Here is a 15,791-nt window from a genome sequence, read left to right as displayed (position 1 = left end):
TATGAGTGACTCGTTTATCCTGTGCACCTCTATTAAAACTTTGGATCTGGACTGTCTTTTGAAATTCCGTCTCAGAAATAAAATGGTGAAATTCAATGGTCATTACAATCCATTTCAGTATCGGGTGACCCAACCAAAAAAGGTAAGGAAAAAAACAAACAATAGATAAATTAAGCTAATTAATCTCCATGGATAAAACAAAATGAGCACCTGAATGTTGGTAATTTGGAATTATGGAATTTATGAAGTTGGGTGGAGGTGGCTTTATTATTAATAATATCCCAAACAATCATAATTAAAATGATTATGATTGTTTTGGATTAAAACCATAATCATTTTTACTCATGGCAAAACTGATCATGGTGGTTTTGGATTAATCATTAGAATTGGTTGTGTTGTATCACGAGTCTTGTGTTGAAATCAAATGACAATTGGATTCAGTTTTATTTTTTAATTATTATTATAAATTTGGTAAGAGACGACACGTGTAGCTATATGAATGGTGTTAACGTAGGATTGTGTAGATGTGAATGTAGAGGATAGGGGGAACAAAGTGTGCTATGGAAACAGGACTTAAACGGCTAGAAGAAGAGAGGAAAAAGAGAATGAATGGAATGTGCCTTAGCCTCGGCCTCACTCCTCGATTCCTACAAAAGAAGAAACAAGTACTAAATGACAAAAATAGCCCCATCAAGATTGGGGTTAAGAGATGAGATTTTACCTTCCCATGACCATCATTGTCCTTTCACTTTCAAAAGAACCAGAGTCGATTCTCTCCGCCACGTGTAATTCCCACCTCACTGTAAAAAAAAAATAAAGAAAAAGAAAAAGGGAAAATGCGGCGAGTGATGACGTCAGCAGTTTGAGCAAGCAGATCTTGCAGCGGAAAGAAGCTTGCTTCCCTTCCTACACGCACTCTGTGTTTCTCAACTTTGTCTTCTCTCTTTCTTCCTCTCTGAGCGAAAGAAAATTTTTACAGCCAAAGAAAGAGCAAAGAAAGAGATGAAATTGGGAGAGAAAAAGAGGAGAAGAAGCAAAATTCACCATGAAAGCTCATTGTGATAATTATCGTTTCAGCTTCTTTTTTATTCTATTATCATTGATCATTTCACCATCATCATCTTCTCTGCCTGAAACTACTGATCCCACAACTCAGAGAAGAATCCTCCACGAGCCTTTATTTCCAGCCAGCTCAGCCCCACCACCTGGGACAGATTCATTATCACCACCGCCTCCTCCCGACAACCAGGATTTGCCGAACCCAGACCAGCCCTTCTTCCCTGAGGTCCCAACTGGGCCGACCCCGGATCAAAGTCAACCTGCACCAGCATCACCAGCCAATGGCACCATTCCAATCCCAACTGCAACACAACCAGCGAAACCGGCTAAGAAAGTGGCAGTTGCAATCTCAGTTGCAATTGTCACTCTGGGAATGCTGTCGGGTCTCGCATTCTTTTTATACCGTCACCGGGTTAAGCATCCAAGCGAGACTCAGAAACTCGTCGGAGGCAATTCTCAGAGATTTCCGGATGAATCTGTGGTACCCAACTCTAGTGTTCTTTATATGGGCACTGTGCAGCCAGGCAGGACATCGGGGGAACTGAATGGAACAACAAATGAAGCCAATGTTTCTCCTTATCGCAAGCTAAATTCTATCAAGAGATCGGATCGGTATAGGCCTAGCCCTGATTTGCAGCCTCTGCCGCCATTGCCTAGGCCGCTTTCTCAGCATGACAATGACGACGAAAATTCTCCATCTTCTTCAGTTTCATCGTCGGACGGGGAGAGCCACGGGACGGCATTTTACACCCCGCACGGCTCTGCCATCAGCAACGATGATGTTTATTTTACGCCGCTGGCGGTTTCAGCTCCCCGTACGTTTGGTAATGGTACCTGGGCTAAGCCTGCCAATGGTGGTTCTGTTCCTCATTCTAAAAGGACCTCCCCCAAGACGCGATTCTCTTCGGTTTCTTCGCCGGAAATGAAGCACGTCATCATACCGACAATAAAGCAGCCAATACCGCCAACAGGATCACCTAATCCACCACTGCCTCCAACACTAATCCAGCAGGATCATGCTGAGATTACTGAGCCGATTTCGTATACACCCAAAAAGCCAAAATTCTCACCGCCTCCATCACCACCTAATATGACCCTTCTTCGATCATTAAACAACCAGCAATCAGGTAAAATTTCACGTCCACCTCCGCCTCCTCCACCACCACCTCCTCCTCGGATGACGGCATTATCAACTCCAAAGAAAACAGGGTCCTCGGGAACAGCTAAAACAAGCGTTTGTTCAACTTCTGCCACCGTGTCATCGAAGCAGCAGGCCTGGACATCAAGCCCCAGAGCCATTTCCAATACTGAATCTCCAAGAATTATTGAGCAAGTCGATAGAGGGATCAGTTCCTCAGAGAAAACTGATGTAGAGGAGCAGGATGGAGCAAAGCCCAAGTTAAAGCCTCTACATTGGGACAAAGTGAGGGCAACCTCAGACAGAGCCACAGTGTGGGACCAGCTAAAATCCAGCTCGTTTCAGTAAGTGAAATCAGTAGCTTCAGGCATTACTAAATATAGAATTACCCAATATAGAAATTTATCATTTGATTCATTCGACGTTTATCACCTTTTTTTGGCAGATTAAACGAGGACATGATGGAGAGTCTTTTCGGCTGCAATTCAACGAATTCAGTTCCAAAAGAACCCACTAGAAGATCAGTTCTGCCTCCTGTTGTGCAAGAGAACAGAGTGTTGGATCCAAAGAAGTCACAGAACATCGCCATCTTGTTAAGAGCACTGAATGTGACCCGTGATGAAGTCTCTGAAGCCCTCTTAGATGGTGAGTAATGTTTTGTTTCCTGTCTTATATCAGCAATTAGGCTTTGCAGGCTGCTTCTCTCTTTCCAACTTAATTGGTTATTCATTTTTAGAATAGTTTGTCTCATAACATGTTAAGAACATTAGTAAAATCTATATTCATTATTTTTTGTGTTGAGAATATAATAATCAAAGAGAACATAAGTAGGGATGGCCTTGCCTGAAACATCCACTGAAAGAAAAGTGGCAGAGACTAGAGGAAAACGAATAAGCACAGGCTATTCAAGACTAATGCTAGATGATTTGGCCAAATGATGGGATACCTTACTCACTCATGAACCATTTCAAGCAAAAAAATTTGTGTCTACATGTTTGTTTTTATGGAAATAGTCTTTGTCACTATAGATGGGGCTACATCTATCTCAAAATCTTGCCTTGACTGCTGATTGGTGTCTTAAGTGCAAAATATATTTCCCTGGTTTTGTTATTGATATGTCAAAACAAGATTCTATGTCTATCTCTAAAATCTGGAAAGTTAAAAGGAAGCATGAGGTTGAGACAGGAATTATAGTTGAAGGGCTTACAACAGAACTTATCATCATTACCAATTGAAGACGTTAGAATAAAGATTTAAGAACTATTACACCATAAGCATTATGGTGTTAGTCTTCCTTTAAGGTAATTGCCACTAGAGAGAGAGAGAGAGGATATGAAGTAAAATAGTTTCTACAAAGGAAATCTGAGAGAGATTCTCTACCCCTAAATCTCTTCTTTGTCTTCAATTTACAAGTTAGCTTATGTATTTTTTAATATAATTGGACTGAAAATACATGGCGATTTTTCTTAGATATAGCATAACGAACTTACAGTTCCTGGTGTCTCAAATGTTGTAAACTTTCAACCACTTGAATTCATTTTTCATGTTTAAGATATGTCAGCAATTTCACAATATAAGAAGTTGATTAAACGATGTGTACTTTTGATGCATAGCTTTAATTGGACAATATAAAATTATCCTCTTAGTGATCATTGCAGCATATTCCTAGATTGACGATTCTCCCGTCCCTATAATAAACATGATCATGATTTCTCAGTTTTCTTTTCCCTAGATGGTTTTATCATCTACTTTCATCAGTTTATTTATGGAGAGAATATTTAGAGAAAAACAGATAATGGACAATATGAAATTAATAGGAAAGAAGTTGTACCTTTAAGAATCATCTGTTGGATTTCCTCCTTTTCTGGATTTGGTGTGGCTTTGTGGAAGCTTTGGGGTCTGGGAGCATGTGCACAAGGTGTCACTCAAACTACAGGATATATACCCAACTGAGAAGGCTCCTTTCTCTGTTTTTTCATACAGCCACATATATCCGAACCTAGGATTTTTTTTCATTTTCTGTCACTACAGAAATCGTTGCTCACCTTTTGTCAATAGCCAAGCTTTTCTTCTATTTTTTGCATGTGGAGTTGTGGACACTGAAGCCCACAAAAATGATTGTGTCTATAACTTGAGCCTGGGAACTTATTCAACAAAATGAATTTACTCATATTTGTGCACCATAACTGCTCACTAGTACCAGCACAAGATTGATGGCGTGCCATATGCAGACCCACATAATTTTCCTGTTGGATCCTATCTTCAGTTTGCTAACATCAAATGCAATGTGTGTACGTTTGCTACAGGCAACCCTGAAAGCTTGGGTGCTGAGCTTTTGGAAACTTTGGTAAAGATGGCTCCAACCAAAGAGGAGGAGATAAAACTTCGAGAATACAGTGGTGACATCTCCAAACTAGGTTCTGCAGAACGTTTTCTCAAGGCAGTACTTGATATTCCATTTGCTTTCAGAAGAGTTGAAGCCATGCTATATAGAGCCAATTTTGATACAGAAGTTAAATATCTGAGGAGAGCTTTTCAAACCCTAGAGGTAATTAGGCTAAAAGTTTATTATGATGAGTTTAACTCACTCTTTAGAAGTTATTAGTACCAGTATTTTTAATCTTTTGAATTCTCCCAGAACTATCTCCTCGAAACCTAATCCTTATAGATATGCATCTGTAGGAAGCAAGTGAGGAACTGAAAAGTAGCCGGCTATTTCTAAAACTCCTTGAAGCTGTTCTGAGAACAGGGAACCGGATGAATGTTGGAACCAATCGTGGTGATGCTAAAGCATTCAAACTTGATACACTCCTAAAACTTGTAGATATAAAGGGAACTGATGGAAAGACAACATTACTCCACTTTGTGGTTCAGGAAATTATTAGATCTGAAGGTGCAGGCACTGATTCTACAAATGAGATTCCTCAGGAAAGTGCAAACTCCAAGTTTAGGGAGGATGACTTCAGGAAGCAAGGATTGCAAGTTGTTTCTGGACTGAGTAGAGATCTCAGCAATGTCAAGAAGGCAGCAGGGATGGACTCTGACGTTTTAAGTAGTTATGTTACAAAGCTTGAACTGGGGCTTGAGAAAGTCAGGTCGGTTTTGCAATGTGAGAAACCAGATATGCAGGGTAAATTTTTCAACTCAATGAAGCTGTTTCTAAGAGAGGCCGAAGGGGAAATCAATAGAATCAAGGCTGATGAAAGAAAGGCTTTATCACATGTGAAGGAGGTCACAGAGTACTTTCATGGGGATGCAGCAAAGGAGGAAGCTCATCCTTTGCGCATTTTCATGATTGTAAGAGATTTCCTAACCATATTGGATCATGTGTGCAAGGAAGTGGGAAAGATGCAGGACAAAACAATGATGGGCTCGGCCAGATCCTTCCGAATATCTGCAAGTGCTTCATTACCAGTTCTTAACAGATACAATGCAAGACAAGATAGAAGTTCAGATGAAGAAAGCTCTTCTCCTTGAAACCATGTTTATATGAACACATGAACCTTTTGGAGGATAACTAAATAGCTTATACTTAAAGCGGTTATTAGATTCATTTTGTATTGAAGCAGCAGCGTGGAATATCTGTTTGTTTTGGTCACAGGCATGTCAAAAGAAGCAGGATTATGGAGACAGGGAAACTAAAAAATGGTCTTTCATTATCTGGAAGATCCTGGTGCACAAACAGACACAATTATTATTTTTGTAACAGGAGGAGCAACACATATTGTATGAGAATTATTTAGATATAAGCCATCCACAGACCAAATATTACTGTATGATAGTAACATTAGAAATTTGTTGGAAGGCTTTACCCATTCAAGAAAGAGTCAATTGGTGTGCACCAGACAATAAAGATTATTTTGCCTTTTTGGCCAAAACAAGGAAAAATGGGGCATTGATTCTTTTCTGAGCAGATGAAGAAATGAAATACTTCTGTCGGCAAATTTCTTCATTTAGTTTTCAAGAAAGCATAATGTTTTCAATTTTTCCTGTTAGTAATTTGGTCTGCATTTATTTGATATTCACTTAAATAAAAACCACTCTCTGTTTTTGTTAGTGCTATCTGATACGTATTGTTCAGGAATAAAGTAAATCTACAACATATTTTCAAGCTTTTTCCTTGAATATTTGAGAATGCAATCAATCAAATGGCAATGAGCACCAAATGACTGTTAAAATGCCATTATCAGTAAACTGCTCTGCTCTGTTTCCTCAATGGTCAAAAATCAACAGGCAAATATCAACTACCAAGCAGTCAGATAAGAGACATTGCGAAGGAAAAAGCTTTCATTCTCATACCTGAATCTGAACATTTCTGCCATCACCAAATTGGAGAGCAATGGGTTGAAGTAAGAGAATTGATTAGGGTTTCACTTCCGCACCAGAATGCCTGCTTCTGGTGCCAATCAGATTTATTAATTTTTTTCAGAATCTTTGAAGAATGAGGAGTGGGTCATTGTGTGAGAATTTTAAAATGATCAGATATGGAACATATATTATGTAAAGAAAGATTAATCAACTTCATATTGTCAGGTTGTTTTTTTTTTTTCTTGAATAAAAGATTATTGAATGTAAAAAAAAATATCTTTTACATTTCATATTCGTCTCCAAATTAAAAATAAAAAAATCAAGCATATGAGGACTATAAAATCTAATATGTGGTTAAGTTAGTACCCTAAGCCAATGAAACATCTGTTTGGCTGCTGAGAAAATGAAAGAAAAGTGAAAAAACCGATAAATTTTAAAAGTGTTTAATATTAAATCAAAACATTAATATTTAGAAATTGAATAAATAATTCCAAAAAAAATAAAATAGCTATTAATTGTTAATTAAAATAAATATCAAATAATTATCCGTTACTAAATCAACTACGTATTATTGAACAGCTTTGCCATAATTGGATTTGCTGTTGCAAAAATTGTGGTCCTCCTGAATCGACTTGATATGGATCGGCCAACAACTTTTCTGAAAGAGAGGTGTCGGTGGAAGGATTCATCATACATGCAAATGACCAAAAAGAACCAGATTATTTAAGAATATTAGCTATTCAATAGCTTTGCAAGCTATAATTGCAATTTGTAATTTTTTATTTATTCAACTTGTGGGATCATTACTAGATTTATTCTAAAAAATATATATAAATAAGTGTAAATATTTAATTTTGTTTTTTTAATTATGTAATTATATTCAATTTTTATAATTTGATTTGATTTAATATAAAATATTTTAAAAATTTTCTATTCAATGTTTGTTTAATTCGATTTTTAAAAAAATTAAATTTTCAACTACTCATGAAAACTATTAGGAAGGCTATCATAATATTTAAATAAATAAATCACTTCTGCATGATTTCCTTGACAACGTAACACTTCATATTTCATATCTCACATGGCTACATAGAATCAAGAATTTGACAAGGAAATATATTTCTTATCAATTTAACATCGAAAATTTCTAACACACTCGATTAATATTAAATAATCGATATATTTTTATAAATTCGACCTATTACAATTTTAATATATATGATATTTTTTTTTATTGTTGAGTCCAGGTCGAAAGAAGCAACAATTTCCTGGATTGCATTGTCCCTACTTTCTAAAACCAATTTACACCTGGAAAATTTTCTCTTATTTTTGTTTTTTGTTTTTTTTTTTCATATCAAGAAGAACAGGAAATTGCCAATGAAAAAAATGGGGAACTTCCAATTCTCTTTGTTCTAAGAATCTTCTTCACTAGAATTCGCCACTTAACCTCATCCTTCTTGTTTTGTTTCCTAATCCTCACCTTGAAATTCCTGGAAAAAAAAAAATCACATTGCTTCAGCTTTTTTTCACATGGGGATGTTCTCAGGATCAAGGAAATTAAAGGGCATGTGTACCTGCAAAGGGGAACTCTGCACAAGTTGGAATCAGCGCAGAGACGAGAGTGCAGCTCTAATAGCTGCCACATTCTCTTGCAATGACTGCAACCTCCAGAAACTCTCATCTTACAACTGGCGAAATGGCGAACCAGCATTTCTAGTCCCCTGCATGCTGAATAAGGACAAGGTGCCTTAATCTCCCTGAAATCTTTATCATGTGGTCCGATTGTCCGACAACCATCTCTGCATATATGAACAAGAGCCTCCATTGCCTCGTACAATTGTAAATATATCTTCCTCTCATTTAATTTCCTAATCCTCTCGTTTTTCCTCTGTAACACATAGAATTCCAATCAATGTATATTCATGTGTTGAATCGAATGTTGCAGCAAGAGATTAATAAAAAAATCTTACAGTTTCTAAGTCAACCATGGAATCAAGAAGCTCCTTTTCGAGCACAGGGTGGCTCTGTTTCATCGCTTTCCAGCCTTCTGTGGTGGAGATTTCCTGGAAGTTGGTGACAATCATGCGGTGGCAGATGAGGCTGAGCCTTGGAGCATCGCACAGTAATGCAAGCTGAAATATGTCGACGACGTTTTCGGTTGTAAGAAAGCTTTGCTCTAACTTATTCTCGCAAATTTTCTTCAATTCTGGAACCACAAAAACATGCGAGAGCACCAACAGATGCAACACGAATTCCTCCATTTCTTCTTTCTCGTAACTGCGCAGACAACGTAAATATATCAGAAAACGAGGAAGCATCACAATCTAGTTGATAAGGGTCGTCGACTAATACCAAGAAGAGTATAAGAATCGAATAAAAATTCGAACGGCATCGTGAGGAACACCGCGGATTAAGATTGATCGTTGTCGAGTTCGGTTCTTTGCTTGCTTTAACATGCCTCTTATTACAGGAGAAGCCATGCCCTGAAGGAAGATTTAAACAGAATTGATGATCCCCATTTCTTTTTATTTAGAGAAGTTGTTAATTGATTGATTGTTATGAGATGCTGAGTTTCTTACAAGAATATTGGCATGTGCGTAGATGGAGCCACCCTTGTCGGTATTAATTCTAACATCTGCTCTATAGCCTTCATCAAACAAGAGTTCCCACATATCCTTGGTTCTGATAGAGACACTGCTATGTCCTCTTAATGTTTGGCCATCCATCGTTAGCTGCCTTCGAAGGTAGTTGCTGGTGGTCGCCGGACTAGGTAATGGGGGTGGTGCTGGATGCCCTGTCTTGTTACATGTCTCCTCCATTTTTCCCATCAGATTCCAACCACCTCCTCTGCAGACAAAGAAAAAATGAAAGAGACAATTTCAATTCCGATTCATAATTGAAACGTGGGATCTGGTTTGCATTAGAGGCATCCTGATGATTGAAAGAGAAAAGAGAAATGACATACCTGTTGTTTAGAGAGAAAGAGTCACTTCCTTTCTTAGATTCTTATATCCGTTGGAAACAATAAAAATTGATAATTTTCTGTTTCTCTGTGTTTCTTTCAAAATGACAGAAGGAATAGAAAAGAAAAGGAGAGAAAAGAAAGGAAAAGAAAAGAGAAGAAAAGAGATCTCTCTCCTCACGCTCTCACAAAACAAAAATTTGAAGGATGAATCGTTTTGTGAGGATTATTGAGGTGAGGCTACGGAGATCTCTTTCTCTCTCTCTCTCTGTTTCTTTTCTCTCGCAGAGGGGGAAGGAAAGTTGAAGAGATTATTGCAGAAGAAAAATAAGTGATATAAATATTAGGAAGGAACGATGATGTCTCTCTCAATCTTAACTGTCAATCATCAAATCGGAAGGTCACTATTTACTCCTAATTTATTCATGGGTGTCTTCAGCTGACTCACGTACACATAACCATCGTTCATGTCCTAATCCCATTTCTTCACGCGCTTTCCCTCGCCTTTTTTTTTTAAGGATAATTATGGTGATTTATTTTAATCTTTGCTATTTTAATAATAACTAATTTAATCTTTAAAATTTCATTCCATTAATAAAAGTGATTGTATTAAAATTCGTCGTTAAATTAAAACAATTTATTTTTTTATAATTTTAATATTTTTAATAATTTAATCATTTTTATTTGAATTTACTTTTCAATTAATAGTTACCTAATGAATAATTTTAATAAAATAACTATTTATTAATAAAATAAAATTTTAACAATTAAATTATTTATTATTAAAAGTGTAAAAACTAAATTAAAAATTAAGTTAGTAACAAAAAAATTCTATTTTTTTAAACTTTTACAATTACACTCTATATTAATTTAATTACTAATTAAATTTTAAATTTCATATATTATCCTAAATATGCCCATCTGTTACTTTTATCATTATTATTTAACAAAATTATTACGTTATTTGGCACATGTGATTTAAAATAATTTTTTAAAAAAATTTAAAAATTCTTTTATCATCATTAATTATATTTTAAAATTTTTTAATATAGCAGCGGGGATGAAACAACAATTTTATTAAATATTAATATAAAAATAATTAGTAATTAAATTAGTATAAAGTATAATTTTAAAAATTAAAAGAAAAATAATTTTTTTAATTAACTCTTAAAATTCTTTTAACTTTTAGAAATTATACTGTAATTTTTTTAAAATGGATTTCATAACGTAAATAAAATAATTTATGCACTCGAATATTAGAAATCAATAAATTATATTTTTTAAAATAAAAATAAAAAAAAATAAAACTTAAAATTTTTCAAATTCATTTAAATATCTTTACAGTTAAACTAGGACTCTGAATGTAATAAATTATATTTTATATAAAATTTATTAATATTTTAATAATTTATGCATTACTTACTGAATGTAGGCCCATCTATATTTTAATGTTTCATAATATTTCCTTTATATTTATGGATTTTTTAGAGATATTTTTCGCTTTAGGTAGTGACGTAGGATGATAATTTGACTGGATATTAGAAGATGTGGACAAATGCATGCATGCCTGGCTATTAAAAATTATAGCCGTACATAAAAAAAAACATGTGCGTGTAATTTGGAAGACAGCTCAGGAAAAGTCTGGCAACAAAAAGAATTGTATGGTTGCGAGGAGGAAGACAGAAAGAGAGAGATAGGCAGTCATTTTCTGATTAAGTAGTTAGATTTTTACGGCTATTTTTGCCCAATTTTAATAGCGCCTTCCAATAATTTTAGCCTTTCTTTTTTTGTTCATTTGCATCCGCACAGCTTGCTATCAACTTAAAAATTAATAAATATAAAATATATATTAATATTTTTAAAATTTAAAAAAATATTTTACTACTTTTTATTAAATATATAATCAATGTAAATCTAAATTAATCAATCAATAAAATTAAAATATTAGCACTCACAGATTTAATCTGATATTAAATATATCTAAATAAATATGAGATCTGATATTTCACCACATCAATTTTCAATTTTCATTTAAAATAAAAATTGAGACACTAAATAAATTGAGAAAAAAAATACAATAATAATACCATAATTAGGGGTGAGTATTCAGTCAGTTCAGTTTAAAACCAAACCGAACCGAATAAACAGAAAATTGAAATTTTAGTATTTATAAAAATCAAACCGAACCGATTTTGGTCAGAAGCCGAATCGAACAGAATCGGTCTGATTCGGTTTAATTCGATTCGGTTTGATCGGTTTTGATTTTTTAATTTTTTACACTTTATTTTTAATATTTTAAAATTTAATTAAAATATTTTAATTTTAATATGATTTAATTTCTCTATATTATTAAAAAAATATATTATTATCACTAATCGGTTCGGTTCGATTTTTTAATTTTTTCTGATCAAAATCGAACCGAACTGAAATAACCGAAATTTCTGAAATTAAAAATCGAACCAAACCGAAATGTATAAAATACCAAATTAAATTTTTAAATCAATTCGATTCGATCGATTTTTTCAGTTTGAACCGAATACTCCTGGCCATAACAAACCAATGGTTTGAAACATGAGGCCTTAAGCTGAAAATTCTCTAATTCTTTTGGGCCCATAACGTAGAGTGGGCCTTGCCCATTCCTTCTGGAGCAAAACCTTTGCTTTAAAATGGGTTTTTAGCCCTCCTCCTCCTCCAAATTTTTTGGTTCTTCGTTTCTCTCTCTCTCTCCTTCTTCTTTTATGAGAATATTATAAATTATTAATAAAATATGCAGACTGACCTATAATTTCACGTAATTAAAATAATAAAAAGTTGACAAATTAATATGACATATTTTAATATTGAGTAAAGATGAGCTATAATTACTGCTGTATCACATTCATTAACAATTTCATCCGCATGTTTTATTTATATAAAATATTTTATCTATATAATATAACAAAAGTCATTAATTTACTTTTTAATTTTTAAAAATATATTAAAATATTTTTAAAATTTTAAAAATTTACTGTATTTGTTAACTTTAATCATTAAAATTTCATTTATTTTACATAAAATATTTTTCTATTTGAAAAATATTTTTTATATTTTTTAACATTTGAAACACTCAGAAATGAAAAATATTTTTCTGATTAAATAAAAAAATAAATATTTTAAGAAAAATGAAAAGAAAAAAAAATCATTTTTCACACCTAATATTAAAGTCTATATATAAATATTTTAATAAAATTTATTTTTAAAATTAAAATTAAATAATAAAAAATAAATTATTTCAAAAAGAAATTAAGTCTCTGTTTATTTATAGAAAATAATTTATTTTTTTATTATTTAATTTTAATTTAAAAAATAAAATTTATTAATAAATTTATTTATAAAAGTCTTAATAAAAATTTTAATATACGAAAAATCACTTTTTCCTTTTAGATGAAAAATAATTTTTCTTAAAATGATTTATTTTTTCTTTTAATAGAAATATAATTTTCATTAACTGAATTTTTTGAGTGTCTACATACTAAAAAAATATATAATATATTTTTTTGAAAAATACTTTTCACAAAACAAACAGAGTTTAAGTTTTATATAAAAGTTTAAAATGATTTTAATATTTAGAGATTAATTAGTAAATATTTTTATAAAATTAAAAAATTAATTAATGAGTTGTTTTATGTTATAAAAATTAAATAATAAATTTAAAGATTAAAAATAACGAAAATACTAATGTGTATATTTCTTAAATTTTTAAAAATATTTTAATGTATTTTTAAAAATTAATAAATTAATTAATGATTTTTTTTCAAATTATAAGAGTTAAATGATAATTTTAGAAAAAAAACATAGTTTAGTGAAAATTTTTGAAGTGAATGTATTTAGGTGTAGTTATTATAAACTTGATGTTGTATAAGAATAAAATTAATTATTTTTAAATATTTTAAAGTTTTTTATACTGTAGAAACAAAACAATAAATTTTAAAAAAAATCTGCACAGTGATAATTTTGAAAGTAAAAATATTTAGGTGTAATTATTATAAACTTGATATATAAGAATAAAATAAATTATTTTTAAATATTTTTACTGGCATTTGTGAATTCCTTATTTCAATTATACATATTTTAATTTATTATATAAAAATTTTATTATAAAATATCTTATTTAAGGGCTATTAATTTTATTTTTTGATGAAATTGAGTTTATATTAGCTATGAGTGAGTTTAATTTTAAGTAAGAGTCTTGTTTGATAAATTATATTGTAAAATTGAAAAATTAATAAATGAATTTTTTATATTATAAAAACTAAATAATAAAATATTTAATAATTAAAATAAAATTAATAAAATAATTAATTAATACACTTTTAAAAATATTTTAATGTATCTTCTAGCAAGTTCTTGGTGGTAGCACGAGAATAACTTTTAATTTTTTTAAAAAATTAAAAAGATGCATAGATAAATTTAAAAAGAAAATCTGAGATAAGAAAAAAGGCAAAGTGTAGTGGAAAGAAAGAAAGAAAATAAATCCTAATCTCTTGGAACAAAAGAAGAGAGTAAGAGATCATAGATGATTGGTCCCAGTCTTTAGAATCTTTTGTAATACTAAATAAATTAAAGAAAAGTGGATCAAACTCAAAGACACAGTCAAAGCAAATTGGCCATCTGGGTTTCACCAGATTCCATAGTCAAAACTCCTAAACTCCTATCCATTGCCCCCACCGGGGTTAGCCGAATTTGGTTTAAATTAAAAAAATCGATCGAATCAAATTAATTTAAAAATTTAGTTCGATTTTTTATACATTTCAGTTCGATTCGATTTTTAATTTCAAAAATTTCAGTTCGATTCAGTTTTAATTAGAAAAAAATCGAAAAAATCGAACCGAACCAATTAGTGATAATAATATATTTTTTCAATCATATAGAGAAATTAAATCATATTAAAATTAAAATATTTTAATTAAATTTTAAAATATTAAAAATAAAGTATAAAAAATAAAAAAATTATTAAAAATTGAAACTGATCAAACCGAATCGAATCAAACCGAATCAGACCGGTTCAGTTCGATTCGGTTTCTGACCAAAATTGGTTCGGTTTGATTTTCATAAACACTAAAATTTCGGTTTTCGGTTTATTCGGTTCGGTTCGATTTTATACCGAACCGACCGAATACTCACCCCTACCCACCCCCAACCAAATCCAACCAAGTCTAAAATCAATTTATAAAAATAATATATTTTTCTTAAAATTTTAGACACTCATTTTTCTTCGATTAATTTTAATATTTAATTTAAATTTAACAAATTTTTATTTTAAATAAAAAATTAATTAATTAAAAATTACTTTATTTTATTGTTATTTTATTCTTATAGTGCAGCTCTGGATAGAGGAGGAGCGTCCTACTCTGTCCTTCCCTTTCCATATAATAACAAAGAAAAAATAATAAGAAAAACAGACTGGCGAGGGAAGAGTGGTCCAGAGTTTTGCAGAAGACGCTCCTGCCGGCAATTATAGTCACGTGCGATATCATCACCTTTATTAATTTGGCTTCTACGTTTGGCCCTCTTCTTCCTCTCTGTTAGCCTAACCTTTAATTTTAATCCCTCCATTGTTTATTTCCGTAGGTCCTCATTTTCCATAATATATCTCAGTATAATTCATCATATTAAATATTTTGTTTAATTTAATGTTTCAAAAAAAAATCAATTTGTATTGTTTAAAAAAATTAAATTGGAGATTTATTATAAATTCGATTGAATTTAACGATAAATAAAAAAAATTAAAATAATAGTTTTTCACATATATTTATTTGACATATAAATATGATAAAATAATTCACACCATATTATTACGTCAGCAAAATATACTCTTCTAATTTAAAATTTAAATTTTAATATAATTATAAATAATTTTATTAATTTTTAATTTTTAAATTAAATTATAAAGTGATAAAAAAATTATAGATTTCTCATATAAATAGACCTAACAAAAATAATACATTATCTTAACATAGTTCCGCTTAAGCTATTCCATAGCTGAGTCCAAAAAAACCTTTATTCACTATTAGAATTATCTCCTTCATGCTTTCATCTGCTACCACTCAATTATGGCCATCTCTTTAACTTCCTTTTATGTGACCTTTTGTAAATTTAAATCTCAATTGAATTTGAAATTTCGAAAATCTCCACCTTTAAATTAAATAAGACTAATACTTTCGTAAACGTCAATTTTTTTTAACCCTTATTTATATTTTTATTGTTAATGTGTCTCTTGCCTCGGTTTACATTTCTTCGATCAAGTGTTTCTTTTTGTTTTTCTTTCATTTTTAGAGGCTATTT

The 15,791-nt window shown here is 31.5% G+C and overlaps 2 protein-coding genes across 2 annotated transcripts; one reads left to right on the top strand and one right to left on the bottom strand.

The window, feature by feature from the left end:
• The first annotated feature begins 698 nt into the window (after positions 1-698).
• On the top strand, positions 699-6,097 carry LOC110628967 (formin-like protein 6). The gene is made up of 4 exons (XM_021775786.2): positions 699-2,541; positions 2,643-2,842; positions 4,504-4,745; positions 4,880-6,097. Exons 1-4 carry the CDS (start codon positions 1,046-1,048, stop codon positions 5,672-5,674), a joined length of 2,733 nt encoding a protein of 910 aa, XP_021631478.1. The 5' UTR covers positions 699-1,045; the 3' UTR covers positions 5,675-6,097.
• Positions 6,098-7,600: 1,503 nt separating this feature from the next.
• Positions 7,601-9,780, bottom strand: LOC110629339 (BTB/POZ and TAZ domain-containing protein 4). The gene is made up of 6 exons (XM_021776255.2): positions 9,471-9,780; positions 9,085-9,352; positions 8,858-8,988; positions 8,476-8,782; positions 8,080-8,393; positions 7,601-7,995 (listed from the first exon to the last, which is right to left on the bottom strand). The coding sequence occupies exons 2-6, from the start codon at positions 9,331-9,333 to the stop codon at positions 7,860-7,862; spliced, it is 1,137 nt and encodes a 378-aa protein (XP_021631947.1). The 5' UTR covers positions 9,334-9,352; positions 9,471-9,780; the 3' UTR covers positions 7,601-7,859.
• Between the last annotated feature and the right edge of the window lie 6,011 nt (positions 9,781-15,791).

This window comes from Manihot esculenta, chromosome 13 (genome assembly GCF_001659605.2).
Source record: "Manihot esculenta cultivar AM560-2 chromosome 13, M.esculenta_v8, whole genome shotgun sequence".
Taxonomy (NCBI): domain Eukaryota; kingdom Viridiplantae; phylum Streptophyta; class Magnoliopsida; order Malpighiales; family Euphorbiaceae; genus Manihot; species Manihot esculenta.
Note: the sequence above shows the minus strand (reverse complement) of the source record. Positions and strands in the feature narration are given on the sequence as shown.

Coding starts and splice junctions, on each gene's coding strand:
- LOC110628967 (XM_021775786.2), top strand. CDS start 1,046: ATGAAAGCTCATTGTGATAATTATCGTTTCAGCTTCTTTTTTATTCTA. Junction 2,542..2,642: donor CTAAAATCCAGCTCGTTTCA/GTAAGTGAAATC, acceptor TTTTTTTGGCAG/ATTAAACGAGGACATGATGG. Junction 2,843..4,503: donor CTCTGAAGCCCTCTTAGATG/GTGAGTAATGTT, acceptor CGTTTGCTACAG/GCAACCCTGAAAGCTTGGGT.
- LOC110629339 (XM_021776255.2), bottom strand. CDS start 9,333: ATGGGAAAAATGGAGGAGACATGTAACAAGACAGGGCATCCAGCACCA. Junction 8,783..8,857: donor CGATTCTTATACTCTTCTTG/GTATTAGTCGAC, acceptor TTGTCTGCGCAG/TTACGAGAAAGAAGAAATGG. Junction 7,996..8,079: donor TGCAGAGTTCCCCTTTGCAG/GTACACATGCCC, acceptor TTTTTTTTCCAG/GAATTTCAAGGTGAGGATTA.